General features: G+C 40.4%; 1 protein-coding gene across 2 annotated transcripts in view; it reads right to left on the reverse strand.

Moving 5' to 3' along the window:
• DUSP8 (dual specificity phosphatase 8) overlaps positions 1–22,766 on the reverse strand; it is a 96,712-nt gene that overhangs the window by 50,238 nt on the left and 23,708 nt on the right. The window contains exons 2-3 of one of the 2 annotated variants that reach the window (XM_020788743.3): positions 18,933–19,338; positions 1,718–1,856 (exon numbers count right to left, since the gene is read on the reverse strand). In XM_020788743.3, coding sequence (XP_020644402.3) covers positions 1,718–1,856; positions 18,933–19,163 — 370 coding nt within the window. In that variant the 5' untranslated portion in view covers positions 19,164–19,338. The remainder of the gene's footprint in view (positions 1–1,717; positions 1,857–18,932; positions 19,339–22,766) is intronic. The other variant, XM_072985652.2, reaches the window with a different exon arrangement.

Here is a 22,766-nt window from a genome sequence, read left to right on the forward strand (position 1 = left end):
TTCCAAACTTTTCTTTCAATAAAATACCCTCTAAATTTTCTTCCTTTTCATACAATTCTATGTCTTTCGATATTAATTTTTATTTATTTATTATAACATCTGGGATATGCCTAGGTTGATTTGCTATATAATATAATTTAATATTGGGCACACCAAGACCTCCTTCTTTTTGTGATATATACCAAAACCTCTTATTAATCCTTGCTCTTTTATTACCATTATAATAACTGTTTATCATATTCTGCCATTCTTTCAAGTGTTTTTCAGTGATCTTTATTGGAAGCATCCAAAATATAAAATTTATTTTGGGAATAATTTTCATTTTACATAACGCAACACTACCAAACCAGGAAATCTTTAACTGATATTAATCTTGATATTATTTTATTTGTTCCCTTATCTCTCTCTTCAACTTATCCCAGTTACTTTTGATTATGTCTTGTAATTTATCCTTAAATATTTAATTACATTTTCTAATTTTTCTTCAAATTTCATTCTCACTTTCCCCTTTTCCTCTTCAGAATGATTTAACAATAAACATTCTGACTTTTCCCAATTTACCTGTCCACATTTTCATCCCCATCTTTCCTCAATTCATTTTTCTTACATGCCATCAAAATTCCCTAATATTTTAAATTCTAAGAAGAAACTTTATTTAAACATTTGAATGACCAAAAAAATTCATAACTGGACTAAATAAGATGATCTTTATAAATGAAACCGATGATACTATCACGCCCCTGTCTTATTCCAGAAGACAGGCCCATAATTAACATTAAAGTTTGTTCAATATAAAGAGAGTAAGTGAGAAGTGGAGCCTCCAACATACACATTAACAGAGGTAGACCAGAATTTAAGAACAACACCATTCAGCAAAGAAGCCCCACAGAGGCACAGAGTAAGTTGGAAGGGACATCAGCTCTTTGAACTATTGCCATCGAGAAGGAGATTCAGGGTATTGAAAGCAAGGACAAGCAGATTCAAGAACAGCTTTTACCCAAGTGCAGTATTGAGTTTAAATGCGGGGTCATAAGTTTTTGGTGGAATTTTAATTGCTGGGAGAAATGGGGTATCTATATTGGTATGGTGAGTGTTGTGTATATTTTAACTTTTTTTTTTTTTGGTAGTGGTGTTGTCCAGTTTTACCTTGGGGAAGAGCAACTCATTTCGTTGCACCCACTTGTGAGTGCAATGACAATAAATTTCTTATGTCTTAAGGAGCATATGAGGCCATTGAGTCCAACCTGCAGCTTAGTGCACATCCCTCAGCAGATCTCCCTTCCTAATAAATGGGCAATTAAATTAAATCACAAGATATGAAACAAATACAGAACTACTAGCTTCAGATTTAGAGACTGCAAAGCATAAATCATACACAGAGAGAGAGCTTATTATATACTATGTCTGTTATCACCACTGAAATGAACGACTACAGTAGTATTTCTCCACACTCTGTGCTCACTAAAATTAGGCAAGAAACCACAGGGACTTCAAGAAATCGGAATATGTCTCATGTCAATCCTGAGTTCCCATAAAGAACTGACACAGGTCTATTTATTGAAAAAGCATTAAAAGAGAGGATACGACAGTTTTCTACCCCACCCCATTTGACAGCAATTTATATGCACATATAAATTGGTGTCAATTTTTGCTGCAGGAAGTGCTCCATACCCTGTAACAAATCAAGTACCCTCTTTTCACTGCGGCCAATTCCTACCTGTGAGGATGGAGACATTGTGGAAACAACTGTCCAGCTTGCCAAGAAGAATGGAGAGGAAACTGTCAGATGCCAGTCCATTGGCATCCCTTGTGCTCTGGTCATAGACTACCACATCTTGGTGCTTTTCCGCTTCCACCTGCAAACGAAGTGCCACAAATAAAGTCTTAAGAGTAGATACAAATGCTAAACTTTCAGTGTTGCTATCGCAAAAACTTTCAAACCAATAAGAAAATCAGCAGGTTGAATCTCTTCACTAGAGCCTCCAGGGCGACCACAGTCCCCCCCCTTTCCTTCATGTGCCTTCTCTTCATTAATAATAAGGGGAAATTCAAAGTAAGAGAGGGATGGATAGACATTGGTAAGTTGCTGCAGGAGGTGCCTCAAAAATGTTTTACTGTTGCTTCTGTACAATGAAAGCATATAGAAAGGTTGCTCCCATCACATTTGATCAGATACAGTAAAATGTCTCCCTGAAGCAGTCAATTCTTTGTTATCATGAAAGCACAGCAAATCTGGGTTTTTTGTTGTTTGGTTTTGTTTTTTGCGCCTCTTTTGGCTTTTCCCCCTCTCCTTTGGCCCCCACTTCTGCCAGGAAGTAGAAGAAAGGCTTGTAGCTTTTTTGCATGGTTGGCCAACAATGTCAAAATAACTTGCATTATTTTAATTACAGTACTTTGTTTCACAGAACAGACCTTGGCTGGGAAGGAGGATAGAGAGAATGATTCAAGCCAGCCCTCTTCAAATATTGTTGAGCTAAGCCAGGTGAGGTGCCGACAAGCAGAATAAAACAGAGAACACAGGTCTAACAAAACACAGCAGCTGGACACTCCGAAATATATTAACAAGACCAGTTAAGGTCCTGACTTTGCAAACGTTTGTTTTTCTGTGCATCACTGCATGACAAAGAATATTAAGTAGCCCAAATATGAATTGCTGTTACTAATGATGGAATGATAATAATGGAAATACTTGATCAGAAGATCAAGCTTTCTGTTCCCACCTTATCAACATCACATGAATTCAGTGGATAGAATCCTGTTGCTTAGCGTAGTGAGTTGCAACTAAAGTAGTGAGTTGGAATAAAATTCAGTCAATTGAACCAATAGAGAAAGTGACTCGCCAAATCCCCACTGAATCAATGGCCCTAATCTAGCTGTAATTTACTACACTACACAACAGGACTTAAGTCAATAATTAGTTGTGTAGACATATCAATCTGATGTAGAAGAGTAAAGGAGAGTGGGAGAATGAGGGCAATTGTATTAGGGGAAACATGCATTCAGTTCTGTTATGCTGTGCTTAGGGTCAGATGCCAAATGATACAAGGACTAAGGGATTAAGCTAAATGTTTCAGAGAGGATGTTGTCTGGGAATGGAAGGTGGCATCAAATAGCTATCTGAAGGCAGTTTCAGGCAAGAGGCTTCTTTTGTTTTTTACTGCAACAGACTGACATGGCAATCTATTTGCAGATTGTGATTACAATCACAGAATTTATGGCTAACGCCAATGATACAATTAAATGTCTGTGGTAGGAGACAAATCACAAATGGCCCACACTTTCTACAAAATAAAGTGTGACACATGAAAATTTGAACATTACCCATGTGAGGCAGAAAGATTATTACAAATTTTCATGAAAAACATGCTTCTCTTTTGCCTGGCTCCATATAATAAGAGAACTATGAAAAGAAATTTCTTACAACACTGTTTATTTGAGAAGTCCAAGCCTGCCATGATAAGTACTCCATCAGAAATGAAAACTGGGAAACTAGGACTGAAACACAGCTTTGCCACAGTTATGATCTACCACTTAATTTTTTCAGCAATATCAGAGAAATGATTTTTATTGAATATCCTACAGTCAAAGCATTTTGTTTAAAAATAGAAGCCAACAGTAGTCAATGTCCATTTTTTAACAGCATGAAAAATATCCAAACACTTTTTCAGCATCTTCAAAAGTGGGAACTGGTGCAGTTCGTTCACTGCATCCTGTTCTTCCTCAGGACAGCGAAAATCTTCTTCAGAACAAGAGCAGAAAGCACACATTCCGGGTACACACATGTACTCTCTTCCCCAAGAGAGCAGAACATCTTATTCTAAGCTGCACTTTGCCATCTGGCCAGCAATCAGCTGCCTCCTCACTCTGTTTCTCACAGGATTTCTGTAAGGCACAAAATGCTGTGAGTCCATGCAGACTAAAGCACGGAATAGAGGATGAACCCCATAGGAAGAACCCCAACGTCAACAACAGAAATAAGCAGATGTATTCAAATGTATTGGCATTAACAGAAAAGAAAGCATGGAATTTGCCACCACCAAGTTTGCATGAGTGCATCATAGACCCTCAAGTAAGGACAAAAGAGATCTCCTCCTAATGAAATGGTGCTGTCTGTGGCATACCTAGGTAATGGCAAGAACAGTGCAGGCAGAGAGTGCATGACACAGTCAGGGGCTGCTAGGCCTAATGAAAGGTTAATATATTAAAGGCTGATAAAATCCTCACAGTGCCATGGCTCAGTGCACCCACTGAATAGGCTGATGGGTGGCATACGCCAGCCTTCCAAGCTGGTGGCCTTCTGCCCTCTAGCGCAAAACACATCTATCATTCTGCTGTCACAGAAAGGCAGCTACAGTGAAGCCAAACTCAGGAGAAAGAAGAGAGAGAGGGAGAGCGAGCGAGTGAGAGAGCACAACTGCCCAGCTGGGGATGAGAAAGGACTAAATAGCTTTTTCCATCATATTTCACATGGCCTCTTAAATGTGAGTCTGAGTCCACTTTAGAAGGTATTTTAAATCAAGTCAATCTTTATAGTGTGCAGACTATTCTTCAGCGTGTCAACCTCAAGACTGTGAAGAAAAGCATTCAGAAAACGCATACACTGTTAACAAAGTTAAATGAAATACAGATTTTCATAAAGAATCCTGGGGATCATAGCCTGCTTTAGATCTGAAAATTCTGTACTAGCAAATTAGGGCTGCTTCCCCACCCCCCCGAATTATAGCTCACAGGAATCTTTGGAGAGAAGGACCACAAGATGCAACTACTAAGTAGATTTTATGTAGGAGAGATGTGCCACTAGACTTTTAATGTCTCTTTTCAAAGACAGAGTGACGCCCAGAGTCTGAACTGGCCTGTGTTGTCCAGAAAGAGGTCTACCTCTCTCCCCCATTGTCAGACTCAATCCAAACACCTCCTGGAGTCGCTATTGGCAACAGGGAAGGAAAGGTACAGGCACCAATATTTGAGTCTCGCTGTTCTCATCTGCCAGTGACATTTTCAAGGATGGAAGGATTTTCATTTAATTCTCTTGAACATTCCCTCATTCAGTTTCAGTAGTTGACTCCAGATTCTTCCATTATGAGAAGAAGAAGATTCTTACCATCCATCTCCCTCACACTATGCATAATTTTATACATATCTATAATGTCCCCTCAATTGCCCACTGCTCACCTTTTTTTAATGGCCCAAGCCTCAAAATGTTATAACTTCCTCACAGGGGAGTAGCTTCAGCCTCTTCGTCATTTTGGTTGTCCTTTCCTGTATCGATAGCAGGATCCACAGTCCTCTTTTTAAGCAAGTGAGTGGAACTGAACATTCCTGTCTGGTTACACCACAGATTCGTATTGGGAGTTTCTTTTCTTAATAGTCTCCAACATGGAATTTGCCTTATTTGTATCCCCTCCACAGCGAATTAACATTTTTGTCAAGTAATCCTGTCACAAGTTAAGATCTGTTTCCTGATCAGTCACTTCCAAGTCAGATCTCATCCATATAGACAGGAAGGTTTGCCAATTTCATGCCATACTTTCAAGTTTAAGAGATCCTCTTGGAGCTCTTCATTATACATTCCCTTTTCTAAACCACCCAGTTAGTGGAATCATCTGTTTGACTATAAGATTAATTTACTCACAGGGACATAAACCAGCTTCATCAGATGTTGACACAGAGGGAGAAGACTGCAAAAATGCAGACTTATTATCTGAGGATAAGCTAATGCTGCTTCCAGGAACAATGGATTCTCAGGTGTCAAAGATATCATTGTCCACAATGGCTTCTAATAGCCCAGATGGCACACTTCAAATGAGCAATTGCTGTAGAACTGCTACAGAAGCCCCACCATCATCTATTCATATTTCCTTTCGTGACTCTTCTGTGAAGCTCCCATTGCTCTACTCCTAGCTTCATGCCTGGATTGTTGGAAACCTATACAAGTATTGACATATACCCTTCTTTCTGGCCAGGAACTAATATGAAGTCTATTGCTGACACTCTGTGTCCCTGAAGTACTGCAGACTGCTACTTCCATACTCTAAAGGGGAGATCATTCTGCAGCAGACCAGCTGTGTAATGTGCATTCCTGTTTGGCAATGTTACAAGAGCACTCATTGCTACTTGGAGCTGATTCCATGCATGGCATTCTGTAAAAAAAGTCTGAGTGGAGCAGAAAAGATACATTTCCAAGTTAAGCTTCCAAGAGTGATATCAGTAAAGATCTCTTCCTGTTATAGAGACTTTCACAGGAACACCTCCTGATTCTAGAAGCTTCGCTTTCATTGGTCCACAAAAGTACATAATCTCCAAAGAAATGCAAAAACTAAGTTAAGAAAGTACTTAAACAGAGTTTAATACAGGAATGGCTAAAAATGTTTGGATTGAGTACACAGTAAATGAGGTGTAGTCAAAGAGCCATAACTTTGGCAAGAGGATCTGCTACAAAAATATAATGCTAAGCTGAGTACATAACCTTTTGGTAAGGAATATGGGTAGATTTTGTGAAAATGGAGAGCGAAATTCAGCTTACTGTGAGATTAAAAAATGAAGAGGCACTGACCTAATTAAGCCACTCTTAGAACAGGGACTTTAGTATATGTCCTATAGCACCTTTCACCATTAAAATGATCAAAGCTAAAACACAGAATTAGGAATCTCATAGAACCAGAACAACTTATATAGTCCTTAAGGGACAATAAACCATCTAGGCTAACTCTATTCAAACATATGCAACACTGGCATGACCAGAGGGTGCATTAGCTAACTTCATAGAGCATATTGCTCCACCCTCTAGGATAAGAGAAAACTAGATATAGATATATATGTATATAATTTTTGTCATTTGACATTTTTAAACCCTATACAAACCTAAATAAGATGGGAAAAAACTACATCCCTTGTGTCTTTCTTTGGGCACAGCAGAGTGTGGAAAACCATCTTGCAAATCCACAGAGAAAACAGATTCTGCTCCAAGTTGCTTTGAGTTCATTGGACCTGTTTCACCATGTGTAGTTGCCTGGCAACTTTCAACACATCCCTTGCTGACTGACTTGTGTCTGGCTGCCAGCATGAAATTTGAGGGATCTTATTTCTGCTAATTTAGCCCTCAATTATAACTGTCAAAACAAACCACTATAAGAGAACAGCAGAAATAAATGCCAGACGTGTCATGCCTCACTAAATATTTCCAGTGGAAAGGGATGTTTGGCTTTCTCTGCAGTATCTGAGGTTCAAGTGGGTCAGGAGCTGAGGATGCAAAGTATTATGGGACATGATGACTGCAGTGGGAGAACAATGTCTAACTAAACAGCATGCTCAATGTTTTGGGCTATTCTGTTCTCAAGTGCAGAACACCATATATTCACACACATATACTTATAAAATCCCATAATGGCTGATCACCTAAATTCTCTGCCAGCATCCTGAAACTCTGTACAGTACTCAGAAAGCTGGCGAAACAAGCATTCCATTTTAATGTATCTGCCCCTTAACACTCATTGCAGAACACGCTGATTTTAAAAATGTGTGTAGACAGATAATGTTGTGATGACTATTTTCATTTTATGTCTGAGACGAATGCTGGAAAACTGAGCTTTTGACCCTGTTGCATACATGAATGAATATATGATTGACTATTTTGACAATAGGCTTTAAAGCTTTTCCTGACCCATGTGTCAAAACTGGTGTTGAAAATTTATGTGAAGTGATGAACAGGAGCACTCTCATTTATTCAATACAGAATCAGACATTTATTTATCTTCCATTATCTAAACTTACCCCAAAGGTCAAATAAGGTGATATCACTAGTCAGAGTCACAAAAACAGAGGGGCCACGATTGTCACCCAAGGTGCCATGTACATTGTGGCTACAAGTGGAAGGGCTCTCCACTATGGCAGAGCCATTATGCAGTGAAGGAAACACCACTTTGGAAACAGAATTACCCCACAGCAGGATTTAGTATTCCTTCCATGTGAGGAACTGTATTTGGGGCATTACTGGAGAGTTGCTGAGCAATGGTAGATGAATGCAAGACAGTTTATATCTTATTAAAGTTAAGACGTTCAAAGCAAAAGAAATGATAGACAGCCACTGGCAACACGCAAGCAAGCTGCACTGAGGGAACTTGGAATGGCCTGGTTGGAATTCAGCTGGGAGTGAGGGAGAGAGCAGGAAGGGGTGCAGACATTGTGAATACATTTTGGCCAAATAGGATTTCTTTTCCTTGAATTACAAAGGTGATAGAATGATCACTTGCATGGATCTCTGTTTAAGAGCTATGGTAGCTAATGTCCTCTAGCACAAGATTCCCAAATAAATGTTAGTGTTCACTCGCAAAATGTCCCTGTGGCCTCCCAGCTGTCATGTCTGGCACGTTCATAGCAGTTATCCCTTCTCCGACTACCTGAGAGGAGGCAGTGGAAGTAAGGAGGGCCTGGCGTGCTCTGGTCCACGGGGTCACAAAGACTCGGACACGACTTAACGACTAAACAAAAACAACAACATTGCCTGAGCCTTCCACCTCATCTCCTATCAACTGTCAGGCTTTTCTCACTTAGCTGTTCCTGTTTTCAAAAAAATATGATAAGTTGCTAATTCTACTCATACTTCACACCTGCTCCTCTCTTTTATGGTAGCTGTAATGAAGAGAAAGTTCTACCTGCCTAATTTCTGGGAGCTACTACTAGATAAACATTATTTACTCAAAAGGGAAGAATGTTTGAGGAACTCTGGATGCCTTTATTTCCAGCCCCCACTCCTCCAACTTTAAATTCTGTCAGCAGGAAACTAGAATAGAGGGCAGGAGCCTGTCAGGAAGAATAATGGGGCAGGACAATTGTGCCTATGATGTCACCCTTCCTGCCATCTGCTACTCAGCAGTAGCTCCACTCACCCTGGCCCCTCCCCCATCAGAAACAAAAAGACCCCACATAATAACATGAGGGTGAATCACTCCACTGCTGGCCTCGACACATCCATCCTCTTCCCAAGAAAATCTGAAGAAATATCGCTGATGACAAAAGACAATCAAAACCTACATTTTTAAATGTACTTGCCAACCCCATGCCATACCCCCCCAACAAAAATAAAACTAAACATGCGAAAGGCAACCCCACAACTGTAATGTCACAAGAATGACAGGCTTGAGGAGATGCAGCATTACCAAAGCATGTTCGTGAATTCTTCAAAGTTAATACTTCAGCTAAAGGTACTAGGAGAACTAAACAAAGAAAAGTCTTACTATCTGAACAAAATACTGTACAAACAGGAGACTAACTCTATGACAAGGATTAACTCCATGAAGAGGAAGAGCAGAAGTTCATAAATAGATGGAGAGTCATTCAAGGCTCCCCTTGCCACAAGGTACCTGGCAGCAAATCCATCAAGAACAGAAGTTTAGAGGTACATTTGTTCTATGTGCACATCCAGTTCAAGTGTTGTTGTTATGTGCTGTTAACTTGGAACTGACTTATAACAAAGCTAGGAGGACTTTCAAGGCAAGCGAGGTACCTAAGGAGTGGTTTTTACCAGTTCCACATTCCCAGTGAGCTGGCTGAGTGGGGATTTCAACCCAGACTTCCTGAGGTAGTTGTAAGGCCACAAAAACATCTACTACACCACCCTGGGTATCTGCAGGTGTTGCACGAGCACAAAATTTGACCCTCATTACAAAAAATATGCCCTCTTCATTTAAACTAACAAGAGTAGAATATCATATTGTCCACTATGCATTGCCAACACAAACATCCTGAGAACACAGGAATCATGTTCAGGCTTTTAGCATCTCTCCCTCCCTCCAGTAATTGTCATCACAGCCAGTACTCTCAAGGTGGTTCTGCCCTATGACTATCCATATGTTTTGGGGAAATGTCTAAATAGATGAGTTGGCTTTCTTTGTGTAGGCTCCTAAACAATTTTGATCACACAAAGTTCCAGATCACAAAGAAATCATGTGCACAGACAGCATCTGTCTTCTCCAAACTTTCTTCCATAATGAGCAGTGGGAGTGGACAGGAAAAAATGTGACAGGAGGGTTGTCAGAGAAGCATCTGTTTAGTTTTTCTAGAAAGATGGTAACCCAATGGCAAGGTAGAGATGCAACTTGTCCCCAAAATGGTTGGTATGACAAGGGTTAGAAAAGTGGTGCTTTAAGTGCATTTGCAAGTAACAAGTTTGCATTACAACATGGCAAAGTACCATTGCAGGTTATTTTCTTAATACTTCCTATGAGGGCCTATGAAGATGTATGACTCACTTGGTTCCCTCCAGCCTTTCCTTTGTCCTACTGACCACCTTTCTATTCATCAGCTCTTGCAACACCACAACAGGAATAAGGATAATGTGGAGTGAGAAGAAAATATCTGCACATTATTCTAGGGCTTGGAAAGATGATGTAGCATCTAGTTTGAGGAAAAGCCTGAGAATACTATTTTTATGGTAGAGTCCAAGACTTAGAAATACCATGGCCATTGAAAACTTTGCCAGAGGCCTGGTGAAGTGAAGACAGATACCCAAGTGTAAAATTTGGGTGCAAACCCTTACTCAAGCCATGTACAACAATTGAAGGCATGGACAAGTCACATCTCCCTGTCTAATTTATCTCAGAGGCCTATTTTGAGAACAACATACATGGCCACATGCTGCTCTGAGCTCTTCGGAGGAATGTGATAAATTAAACAAGATACACTGCAGAAATCTCTACCTCTGCTCTTCTGGAACTATGCTGTTTCCCAAAGGAACTAATTAAATAGCACCAAAGTTCTCAAAAAGAATTCCTCATGTGCTGTTTTAAATCAGTCTCCTGTGCTCTAAACCTAGCAACAAAGCTATCTACTGTTATCAAAAATAAAATGAACACAAACCCCAGTACAAAACATCTTTCTTATCATTTTCTTCTTATTTCAACAAAAACACAGAGCAAGAACTTGCTGCGATCATAAGCTTATATTTCTCTGCTAAGATGGACGTACTCCAAATATCTTTCGTAGAAATAAGTGGGACTTAAGACACTGCTTCTAGGATTCTCAAGTATTTTATCATCACTGAAGCTACAGTAGATATTTCTTTGATTACAATGAAACAGAAAGAAACTAGAAGTTGACATATCAATTTAGAAGACCTATTGGAAAGATGATCTATCTTTATATATCACATGATTAATCTGAAAGAATTATTGCCAGAAGTGATGATGGCTGGCATTTCATACAGCTTTTTAAAAAATCCCACAGGATGAGACACAATTCACTCAATTGCAAACACCTAGATGCATTTTAAGAATCAAACTGCAAGCTGGTAAGTGGAAGTACAGTGGGGTCTTGACTTGAGAACTTAATCCTTATTGGAAGGCGGTTCTCAAGTCAAAAAGTCTGTGGGTCAAGTCTCCATTGACCTACAGTGCATTGAAAACCGATTAATCCCGTAACAGGCCATTTTTGTTCCATTTTGGTTTTTTTCTGGTCTGTAAGTCAATTCTCAGGCTGCAAGTCAAACCTAAATTTTGCAGCCAGAGAAGTCTGTAACTCAAAAAGTCTGTAAGTCAAGTCGTCTGTAAGTCAAGGGTCCACTGTAACTGGTATGGAGTGGTGATGATGGTCACAATTAGGACTGGGATTCCAGTATTAGAAGTAGTTCAGATTTAACACTCTCCTGATTCCTTACAATCCAACTGATGCTCTGCCCTCTCCTGAGGCCTGATGCTTGCATTGGAAAAGTTACATTTAACTGGTATAAATTATTCAATGAATGAACAAGCATCTTCTCTAAATAGCTACAGATATATTGAAAATATTCAGCCTTTTATAAAGTACCATGAAACAAGAAGTGCAATCAACAAATTAAAAAAACCCATGCTATCCTTATCTATCTTCTGATAAATCTATATGTGGGACAGGAAGCAACAGTTAGAACTGGATATGGAACAACTGATTGGTTGGAAATTGGGAAAGGAGTACGACAAGTACATTGTCTCCCTGCTTATTTAACTTATATGCAATACATCATGCGAAAAGCTGGACTGGAGGAACCCCAAGCCGGAATTAAGATTGCTGGAAGAAATATCAACAACCTCAGATATGCAGATGATACCACTCTGATGGCAGAAAATGAGGAGGAATTAAAGAACCTCTTAATGAAGGTGAAAGAGGAGAGCACAAAAATGGTCTGAAGCTCAACATCAAAAAACAAAAAACAAAAAACAAAACTAAGATCATGGCCACTGCTCCCATCACCTCCTGGCAAATAGAAGGGCAAGATATGGAGGCAGTGATAGATTTTACTTTCTTGGGCTCCGTGATCACTGCAGATGGTGACACGAGCCACAAAATCAAAAGATGCCTGCTTCTTGGGAGGAAAGTGATGACAAACATAGACAGCATCTTAAAAAGCAGAGACATCGCCTTGCCGACAAACGTCCGCATAGCCAAAGCTATGGTTTTTCCAGTAACAATGTATGGAAGTGGGAGCTGGACCATAAAGAAGGCTGACCGCCGAAGAATTGATGCTTTTGAATTGTGCTGGAAGAGGCTCTTGAGAGTCCCCTGGACTGCAAGGAGAACAAACCTATCAATTCTGAAGGAAATCCACCCTGAGTGCTCACTAGAAGGACAGATCCTGAAGCTGAGGCCCCAATACTTTGGCCATCTCATGAGAAGAGAAGACTCCCTGGAAAAGACCCTGATGTTGGGAAAGTGTGAAGGCAAGAGGAGAAGGGGACGACAGAGGATGAGACGGCTGGACAGTGTCTGTGAAGCAACCAACATGAATTTGACCAAACTCCAGGAGGCAGTGGAAGACAGGAGGGCCTGGTGTGCTTTGGTCCATGGGGTCACGAAGAGTTGGACACGACTTAACGACTAAACAACAACATGTTATCCTGCACTGTCATTTCAAGAAAAGAAAAAGAAAATGCCTATTCTGCTTTTAAAGTCCCCAAGTGGTTTCCAGAGTCAAAATACAAAAAACAAAATACAATATGTCAGTTAGAATCACTAAAACAGAGGATAAAAGGAATATGGAACAGCTGGAACAATTCTGCTAAAATCTGGGATGCTACTTATAAGGGACGTGGTGGCGCTGTGGGCTAAACCGCAGAAGCCTGTGCTGCAGGGTCAGAAGACCAAGCAGTCGTAAGATCGAATCCACGCGACGGAGTGAGCTCCCGTCGCTTGTCCCAGCTCCTGCCAACCTAGCGGTTCGAAAGCATGCAAATGCGAGTAGATAAATAGGTACCATCTCGGTGGGATGGTAAACAGCGTTCTGTGTCTAAATCACACTGGCCATGTGACCACGGAAAGATTGTCTTCGGACAAACGCTGGCTCTATGGCTTGAAGAGCGGGATGAGCGCCGCCCCCTAGAGTCGGACACGACTGGACAAAAAAATTGTCAAGGGGAACCTTTACCTTTACTTATAAGATGGCCCTAGATGTGTGAACAATTACAGCTAGGCTGCTGGATTGCTTGTTTTGCAAACCATGTTATATAAACATCATATGCCACATGACATATTTGTCCTTGGAGGTGGGCAGATATGTCCACTGTGGTTGCTTCCTTTTCCAGATTACTCTGTCATGCTTTGTCTGCTCTCTGTTATAAAGAAGTAGCCAAATTCTGGCCTTTAAAAAGATATTAGCTCTTCAACCTACATGAAATGTGCAAATGAAGCAAACATGCAGACCTTTGCTTTTTCTACACGCTGCATTCTGCTACTGCAGCTCATGGGGAAGGAAAAACATGCTCCCCTGAGTATAACTGAAACTCCCATTCAATATCTTGCTCCAGCTGCAGGGATTTTGACAGGCATATCTGAAATCTATTCTTGCAGCCAGAATTTGGGTTCAAGTGTAAAATAAATTTAAAAAGCTAAGCTTCTGAGGAGATTTGCCAATCTCTATTCCCTCCCTTCTTTTTTTACATGACGGTGAAGCGGGAATACTAACAAATTATTATAGTCCCCAAAGAGATTTAGAATTTAACCTAGTTATAGCCACTTCAGAAATGGCATTCCTTACCACCACCACTCCCAAAGCAGGGAGAATTTCTCTTTCTCTAAGCATCTAAAAATACATTATGCTGCTCTATTCTCCAGTATTAATAAGTGGCTTTAGAAAGCCATTTGTGAACCATTCTCTACAGCCCCTGCCTGGAGCATCAGTAAAGCAGACTAGAGGCAAAGAGTACTTTTTTTCCTCACACATTCATTTCCCCCCCCCCCCAATACACTTGATCCAAGCAAGGGTGATGTCACTGTTAGCCAATTGCAATGAGCCGTGTGCAAAGAGGCAAGGGGAGGGGGGGAGATGAGGCCTCTACAGATGGCTCCAGCTGGGCCTAGCATTTGATTAATCGCTTGAATTACCCTTCTTTCCTACAAAATAATAATAAAAAAAACCCTAGGTGGGTGGGAGGGAGGGAGAGTAGGCAAGCACAAACATTAAAAAAGCAATCCAGCTGCTCAAAGGAACTTGGACATCTCTGGGTGATGGGGTGGGCAGTAGGCCCTGTCAGGAGTAAAAGATCTATATGTCATGAGAGGAACGCATGACTTCTTGGTCTTCTGCTGTAGCTCTTGGTAAATTCAGCTGGCAAAGACGTAAACCTTTGGTTGCATATATAAAAGACAAGGTACACATGACATGAGACTTTTCATTTTTTACTAGCCTTGCTCTTCTGTTTTATGTGTAAACATTTAACAGGTAAAAACATTTCCTGCCATGCAGGTAAAGTAACAGAAATGGTTTCATCTGCTTCATTTCTGTACATCAAGCCTATGCTAACAGGAGAGGAATGTGGTGGGTGTAAAGAAGTGGGCAATCATAAGTCTGCAGTTACTCACAGAAAATCTTATGAAGCACAAGGTCAAATTAATAGGGGAGAATTGGGTGGAGGGATAATTATTGTATGCCATTCAATTGCAGCAAAACAAGCGAAGAGTGCTGTGGCATCTTAAAGACTGAAACATTTTGTTTGGCATAAGCCTTCACAGACTGTGTACTGCAGCCCATGAAAAGTTGTATCAGGCCTTGCCAGATGGTCTTTAAAGTACCACAAAACTTTTTGATATTATTGCCATGTGCACTTCCTTCTGAATCACCTCAGAATTAAATCCTCTAACAAACCTTTTTGTTTTTCAATGTCTCCCTTCTTTACTGCCTTCTCCCTTTTTCTCATATACAGTGGTGCCTAGACTTATGAACTTAATTGGTTCCGGAACTCCAGTCGTATAACTCGAAATGGTAGTAAGTCGAAGCACCATTTCTCACAGGAATGCATTGAAATGCAATTAATCTATTCCAGCTGAAGAAAAAAATCACACACACACCCTGCAAGACCCACTGGAAACACGATTACTGTAATCCGTTCTGGCCGAAGGGGGAAAAAAAGAAAGAAAATCAAACAAATCGTGCAAGACCCTTCGGAAATTTTTTTTAAAAGCAAAAAGCAAACAGACACTGCAAGACCCTTCAGAAATGCAAAAACAAAAACAAAAAAAACCAAAGGCTGCAAGACCCATCACAGCACAGAAACATAACTCCCCAGTCCAAAACCACACTGCAAAACCCACCCAGAACAGTTTTTTAAAAAGGAGAAGGCAGCACCTTACCTTACCAGGCAGTCCGAAGCCTCCTCCGATCACACACTCTTCTAACCTTATGAAAATTTGAATTCCTGCCTTTTTTTGATTGTAACTTGAAGCGCTGGTCACAAGCCAAAGCAAAATGTTGTGGCCAGAGCTGGTCGTAACTCAAAATGGTCGTATGTTGGGATGTTCGTAAGTCGAGGCACCACTGTATTAACAACAGGAATGAACACTGCCAGTTCAGCCGGCTCTCATTCCAGGACATGGCCAGGGGCTGGGAATGCTGCTGCTGTTCTAGATTCCAAAGTCCAGCTGTGCAGCTTGCTTCAGCCTAAGCTGGTCTGCTAATGCAATGGTGCTCAAACCTATGGGTCTGCAGAAGTTGCTGAACTACAACTCCCAGAATTTCTCACCACTGGTTATGCTGTCTGGGGCTTCTGAAGTTGAAGCCCAACAACATTTGGGGATCCAAGGTTGAGAACCACTTGGATCACATGACTTCCTGGGGTGAGCGTGGGAACGTTGTGTTTATGGAGGAAATGTTAGTTAAGCATCCTTCAGTCTCGAGAGACTATGGTAACATGCTCTGTATGGAGGACTTTGGAAATGGAAGAAATGTATCTCTCTTGCACCCGCAACAAGGAAGTGCAGACCAAATCAAAAGCACAGGAAGCAGAGAGTTGCAGAGGGCTAGACCTTCCCTTCTCAAGATTATGAAAAAGGGTAAGCAGCCAGCATAGGAAGCATTTTTATCTGAAGATGTCTGCATTAGGAGTTGGGTACAACAGTACCATCTCTTATACACATGAACTGGGCTAGACAGCACATCAAAGCAAGATGGAATATACATTACAGTTTTAGCAATTTAATTCCACTGTAACTGCCATTGGCTCCAACCTATTTATAGTCTGGCGAGGTCCTTAGAATTCTCTCCCCATGAGCCAAAACAGCACACTAGTGTTTACCAACAGAGAGGCCCCAAGTACCAGACCAGACGAGAAATTCTAGGATTCTATAGGATGGAGCCAAAACAGTAAAACTGCATTACACTGTTTTCACTGCTGTAGTGTAGAATAATGTAGCATATACACCTGGACAAATATGATGGCTGAAAGAGCAGACTCAGGAATGGAGAGCTGGTAAAATAAACCAATACTTCCAATGACAAAGTTGAGTAATTTAGATGTCAGTTTCCAGATACAATATAAATATAAGCATGAATGTGTATCAACATCCATTTCATGTTTCAACACTGGCAACCACAAACCACCTCATTAAATGGACAGAGTTAAACCATCTTTCTATTACTGCTTTGTACAAAGAAAGGATCACGAATGGTGGCTTGCAAGTAGCACATCCCTGCTCCTCCCTCCCTTCTGTACACATTTCCTCCACATGCAATTATTTTCATTGACATAAATCCTACTTCAAAGGATTATCCTTGTTAACCCATGGCTTTTGTGGCTATATTATGTATCAGGCAATGAGTTCAGAAAGAGAGAAAACTAGGGAGGGTGAATCACTGGAATCATGGCCAGTATACAAACACTATGAGGTTCCTTCCATACTAAAATCTTTTACAATTGCAAGTCAACTTTATTTTCCAATTCACCAGAAGAGGAATTCAAACAGAGGTTGCACATAACAATTAATATACCAGTATATTATTCGGGTATGTGGTTGCCCATGACCAAAAACCTTAGAGAAGTCCCATTCAATAAGGTTCCCTTCAATGGTAATTAAAAGCTTCCTACTTGCAGACCATCTGTTTTACTGCTGTTTCTTGAGTGCTTGGGGAATAACCAATGGCGTTTTCTAATGCTCCTTCAATAGTTTTTACTGATCACTCCTTATTGATAGTTTTTGTTTGAGAAAACGGTAATTTTCTGTGTATTTGTCCCCATTCTTATTTCTTATAGCATAAAACCAAAAAGATTGCCTCTAAATTAAAAAAAAAGAAGCTTAAAACTACTTTACAGAGCTTTCACATGATCTATGAATGTATGGGCAACCATTTCTGACCTGCCCCCTTTGTTCTCTGTGCATTTCCAATCTGCTCCATTTGTTTTCTGTGCATTTCCAATGGGTCTTGCACACTTGATTGCTTTTCTCTTTTTTCCCCCTTCGGCCGGAAGGGATTAATTGCGTTTCCAATGAGTCTGTGATTTTTGTGTCTGTGATTTTTTTTTTCCTTTGGCCAGAATGGATTAATTGTATTTCAATGCATTCCTATGGGAAATGGCGCTTCGACTTACGACTATTTCGAGTTACGTCCATCTTCTGGAATGGATTATGGTCATACGTCAAGGCACCACTGTATCATGAAGTGGTTGTCTTCTTAAGCTAATTCACATATAGGAAATTCCCGGTGGAAAGAACCTTGATAGCCCCAAACTCACTTAGGTTCATTTCCAGTGATCACACACCCTGAAAATGAACCAAAATGGAGGGATCCTACCCACACCAAGAAAGTAGAAGCCCCTGATAGAGGCCCATAAATGTGTAGGTAGCAATTACGGCATGTGATCACCAGAAAAAGGAGTGAACCAGTCTGTTCCCACAGCAGACCAAATAGCATCCTGCGTTCCTCTAAAGACATCAAATGTTTTCATCAGATATGAAAGTATATTTTATTAAATTTTGTTACCACCCAACCAGATCTGACTATCACTATAGCTTCAATATATTTACTACATGATTCCAAATTGCATGGGAACATCCATGTAACTATTCCCAGCAAAGGAATAAACGGGGGGAAAAGCAAAGATGTGAAACCTCGGCCGTGAAAAGAACTGGAAAAAGTGGATTTTTACATGACCTTAGGGCCTTGGGAGATGCATCCTTGGATACTGGCTTTAGGCCTCAAAATGAATCATTGGTGAAACCCTGAACCATAATTAACACTATATGGCTCACATTAGCTCTGTTAAGAACTAAGCAGCACTGTTAATGATCAGACCATTTGGTCAGATTAATTAATATGGCTGTTGGAAACTATGATTAGACATAACAACAACATCAACCATATTTTGTTCTAAAGGTGGAATTACACTCAGAGCTGTTCTTTGCTTATACCATTACACCTGTATATTGTTGAAATCTGCCATGGAAAAGTTGGCACATCTTCATATTAGCATAATTTTTTACCAGAAAGGGTAAAAGCATGAGGCTGGAAGAAAATCATCAGTAGAAAAACAGACTACATGGAAAACATCAGGAACTCTCTTTCTGCTAGTCCTGTGCTGCAAACAGTTCCAATGTTGTTTACACTCCTTCATATGATATGGGTCACTCTTTCTGCCCGAAACTGGAATAGGGAGTCACAACAGGGTCTGGAGGGTTACCAAGGGGCTTCATTTAAGTACCTTTATACTGCAGGCTGGCTGGATGAGTTCTGTGATGGATACCTTGTCTTGCTGAAGCCTCCTCTTGACCAGCTTGGAGCAGCAGATGTTGACAGAACTGAGAACATGCCAAGAGTTGTACTCCACAAAGGAGCGGCTGTCAATGACCAGCATGCCTTCGGACCCACTCCTCAAGAGGCTGGCAAGCTTCTTGGGATCCATCACTTTGCGTGGAAGTCTGTCCCCGGCCATGGTAGACTTGACCCTTCTGCAGTGAGTGGGAGAAAGGAGGGAACACCCAGTGCAAGGGAAGCCAGCTCAGATCTCCCACAGGCGAAGGGACTGGGGGAAGGGGAGGAGGCAGCTCCAAAACAGCCAAATTTTGCCACGCTGCTAAGGCCCTGTATGGCATGTCATTGTGCCAAACCTGTTGGGAAGGACAGAGACAGAGAAAAAGAAAGAGAATGAGAAAGAGAAGGAGAAAGAGAGGAAGAAAAGTAATCAGATGCTGCAAAGCACACCAAACTGGCACTGATTTATTCTGCTCCAGTTCAGACCTGGCAAAAACAACGAAGAATTCTAAAGAAAGCACCAGGATGTGCTTAGCTTAATGCCCGCCAGGTAAACAACTTGTGGCTCCCACATATGTTGTTGAAGTACAACTCCTGCAAGCTGTAGCCAATACAGCCCATAGTACAGAAAAATGGGAGCGGTAATCCAATGCATCTGGAGGACCACACATCCTCCACCTGTGACTTAATGGTTTAGCTAACCAGGAACCTAAAATGTAAGGATGGTACATTGCCTGCATCTTCAATACTTCTCACAACTGAAGAACAGCAATGTATTATGGATGCCTTATTACTGCCTCATGCTACTCTATACAACAAAGCAGAGCTATTCAGACTGTGTTCAAGGGAGTCCAGAGTTCCTGTACTCTTGTCCTCTAAACTTGCTCAATAAGATGATCAATCACAGAGAAATATTCCTGTAGGACACTGTTTCTCTCTAATTGCTCATCGTCACCTGTAATAATACACAGATGCAGGAAAGTATGTGCAAGATCACACTCTTGGTTCACATGGGGCAAGCGTGAGACCCAGTAAGACCAGTCAGCTTATACCTTTGAACATACCCCAGAATCCCCTGCAACATTCCTTGCTAGACAGGCCATTTCACACTAATTTTGTAGCACAGTAAACTTCTTTCCTAAATGAATCCATGAGGCTGGAGAACACTGTTTCAGTTTTATACAGGAACAAATCTACATTTGTATCACCATTTTGGCACATACTACATACATCAAATCCAGGCTTTTTCAGTCATGATTTGCACTAATAGTGTGCACTAAAAGCATGGCCCCTTTTTCAGCTGGTTTTTCTTTGTGGAAGTAGCAAATGTTAAACCCACTAGGAATTCTCACTTAATCACAGCTTCTTATCACCTTCAGATGAGGAACTATGTTTAACAGCTCACAAACAAGCCTGCTTCAAAGCACAGTTAAAAGCTTGCTAGCAAATCCTGGCTTGTTGGGAAGCCTTTAATCACAGCTCCTTGTACCTACCTAGTGGCAAGCAATCACTGGGCATGGCTTTTCCTTTATTGTTTCTTTTGCCAGTGTAAAGGGAGGAAGAAATAAAGAGAAGAGACACTTATCACTTGTGCATATCCTGGCTTCAATTATTAGGCCAAGACTGATGGCTTACTGTGAACACTGAACCAGTCTCAATAGACTTTTTTCACATTAAAGATACACAATGAGATACAGGAATTCATCGCCTTAATGTGTAAACCGCCCAGAGTGGCCTTAGCAGCCAGACCGGACGTATAAAAGTCAAAACAAACAAACAACCTCATGATAACTTTTGCAAAGTAATATATATTCACCCTCACAACTGAAACCTGGCTAGTTGGAAAGCTTACGTAGAATGACAGAGCTGCTAATTGTTTAGGATGTGTGTAGAAATAATTAAAGAGTATGAGATTTGCAATACTTAATTTTAAGAAAAGTGGGGAAAACACAAGGTAATAGGAAAAAAATTAAATGTTTTTCAACTATTCTTACAATTCCAAATGATTCCCTATGCCACCAGTCCCAATTTACAGTCATTACAGATGGTTCTAGCTTAACTTTCCTTCTGCACTGTTTTAATTAACAATAATATTTCTAGGTTGATAGCAATTTGAACATGTATAGTCTATCTTTTACTTGCAGCAAACCAACTTTCTGTAACTTGAAAGTTTAAAACCATTCTTTAACATCAGTCCATTAATTTCTAAGATTCTGTACAAATCAAGGCACAACCTCATCCATTATGTAGGATTAGTGTGGCTATTAAGGCTCTTAACAATGCAGTCTTCCTCAGAAGTAACTCCCTCTTAATTTAATTAGACCTACTTCCTGGTAAGTGGGTATACACACCCTGAAGTTAGGTCCTATTGAACTCAACAGGACTTACTTCAAAACAGAAATGCACAATAGTATATTGCAATTTATTTTGCCACCTGAAGATGCTGAGTTAGAAAACTTCTGTGTATATCTTGATTTTCCCTATGAGAAAAACCAGTACTCCTTGCATAATCAAGATTATATTAGATTACTTTTAAGAGTAAAGTGAAAAAGAAACCATGAAAACTACACTAGAAGCTGGAGTGGAAAGAGCAACTCCTAAAAAAGCATTTGCCAATTCCTGTATATCTTTGGTGTACATTATTTATTAATTTCTAAATTTGAATAAAGATGCCAATTATAGCAGAAGCTCTTTGGGCAGGACTGGCTCGGTGTAGTCTCTCTTTCTTGTCTTCCACTGATAGATTCTCTTTTCCACTCCAGGGCAGGCTTTTAAAAACCAAAACAGCCCTAATTAAGAATGGTCTAAAGGGGAAGATGAAGGTTCCCTGCTACTATTATGACACACTTCATTATGTGCTTTCTGCCTCACTGAGGATCCCCTGCTGTACCTGAGCAACAGAACTGAACGTAATCAGAAAAGGATGCAAATTAGTCGATTTCCTCTTTTGCCCCCATTCCCCACCTACTTCAACCCATCTCTTTCTCGGGGTGGGGATGGGAGACAGCTGTATTGTTTCTCTTCATTTCTCCAAACTCGTCAGCAGAACTCTTAATTGAAACTGTTAGACAAAGAAGCCTCAATGAAGAGACAAGATAACACAGACAAAGGGGTTAAAAAGAGGCATGGGAAAGCAATGAAGATCTGATCAAATACAGAAGCCAATCAATAAGTGCTATATCAAGACAGCTGAGGCCTAGACCTTCCCTTCTCAAGATTATGAAAAAGGGTAAGCAGCCAGGCTTTTTGAAATGCAATTCAAAGTGGTGAAAGAAAGAGAAAAGGAAAGGAAAGGAAAAAGGAAAGGAAAAAGGAAAGGAAAGGAAAAAGGAAAGGAAAGGAAAGGAAAGGAAAGGAAAGGAAAGAAAGAAAGAAAGAAAGAAAGAAAGAAAGAAAGAAAGAAAGAAAGAAAGAAAGAAAGAAAGAAAGAAAGAAAGAAAGAAAGAAAGAAAGAAAGAAAGAAAGAAAGAAAGAAAGAAAGGACAAGTATCATTATCAACACTCCTAGAAAATGTTTTGAGGAGACTTGTGTACATTTAACAGTAATGAAGAAGTGAAAAGGCCAACATGTGCCTTGACACCTTCCGTTGTTGAAGAGAATGCATTCTGAGCCCAGGTTTGTGAACTGTCTTCTGAAAGGATAGACAACATATAAAAACCCTGTCACAATGGAAAACAAAACACTGAATATCACTCAGAGAGACACAAGGAGAACAGAAATTAACTGGCAATGTATATTGTTTATTTTTCAAGGCACAGGACCACCACCACCACCTACCTACCC

Source organism: Pogona vitticeps, chromosome 1, assembly GCF_051106095.1.
Source record: "Pogona vitticeps strain Pit_001003342236 chromosome 1, PviZW2.1, whole genome shotgun sequence".
Taxonomy (NCBI): Eukaryota; Metazoa; Chordata; class Lepidosauria; order Squamata; family Agamidae; genus Pogona; species Pogona vitticeps.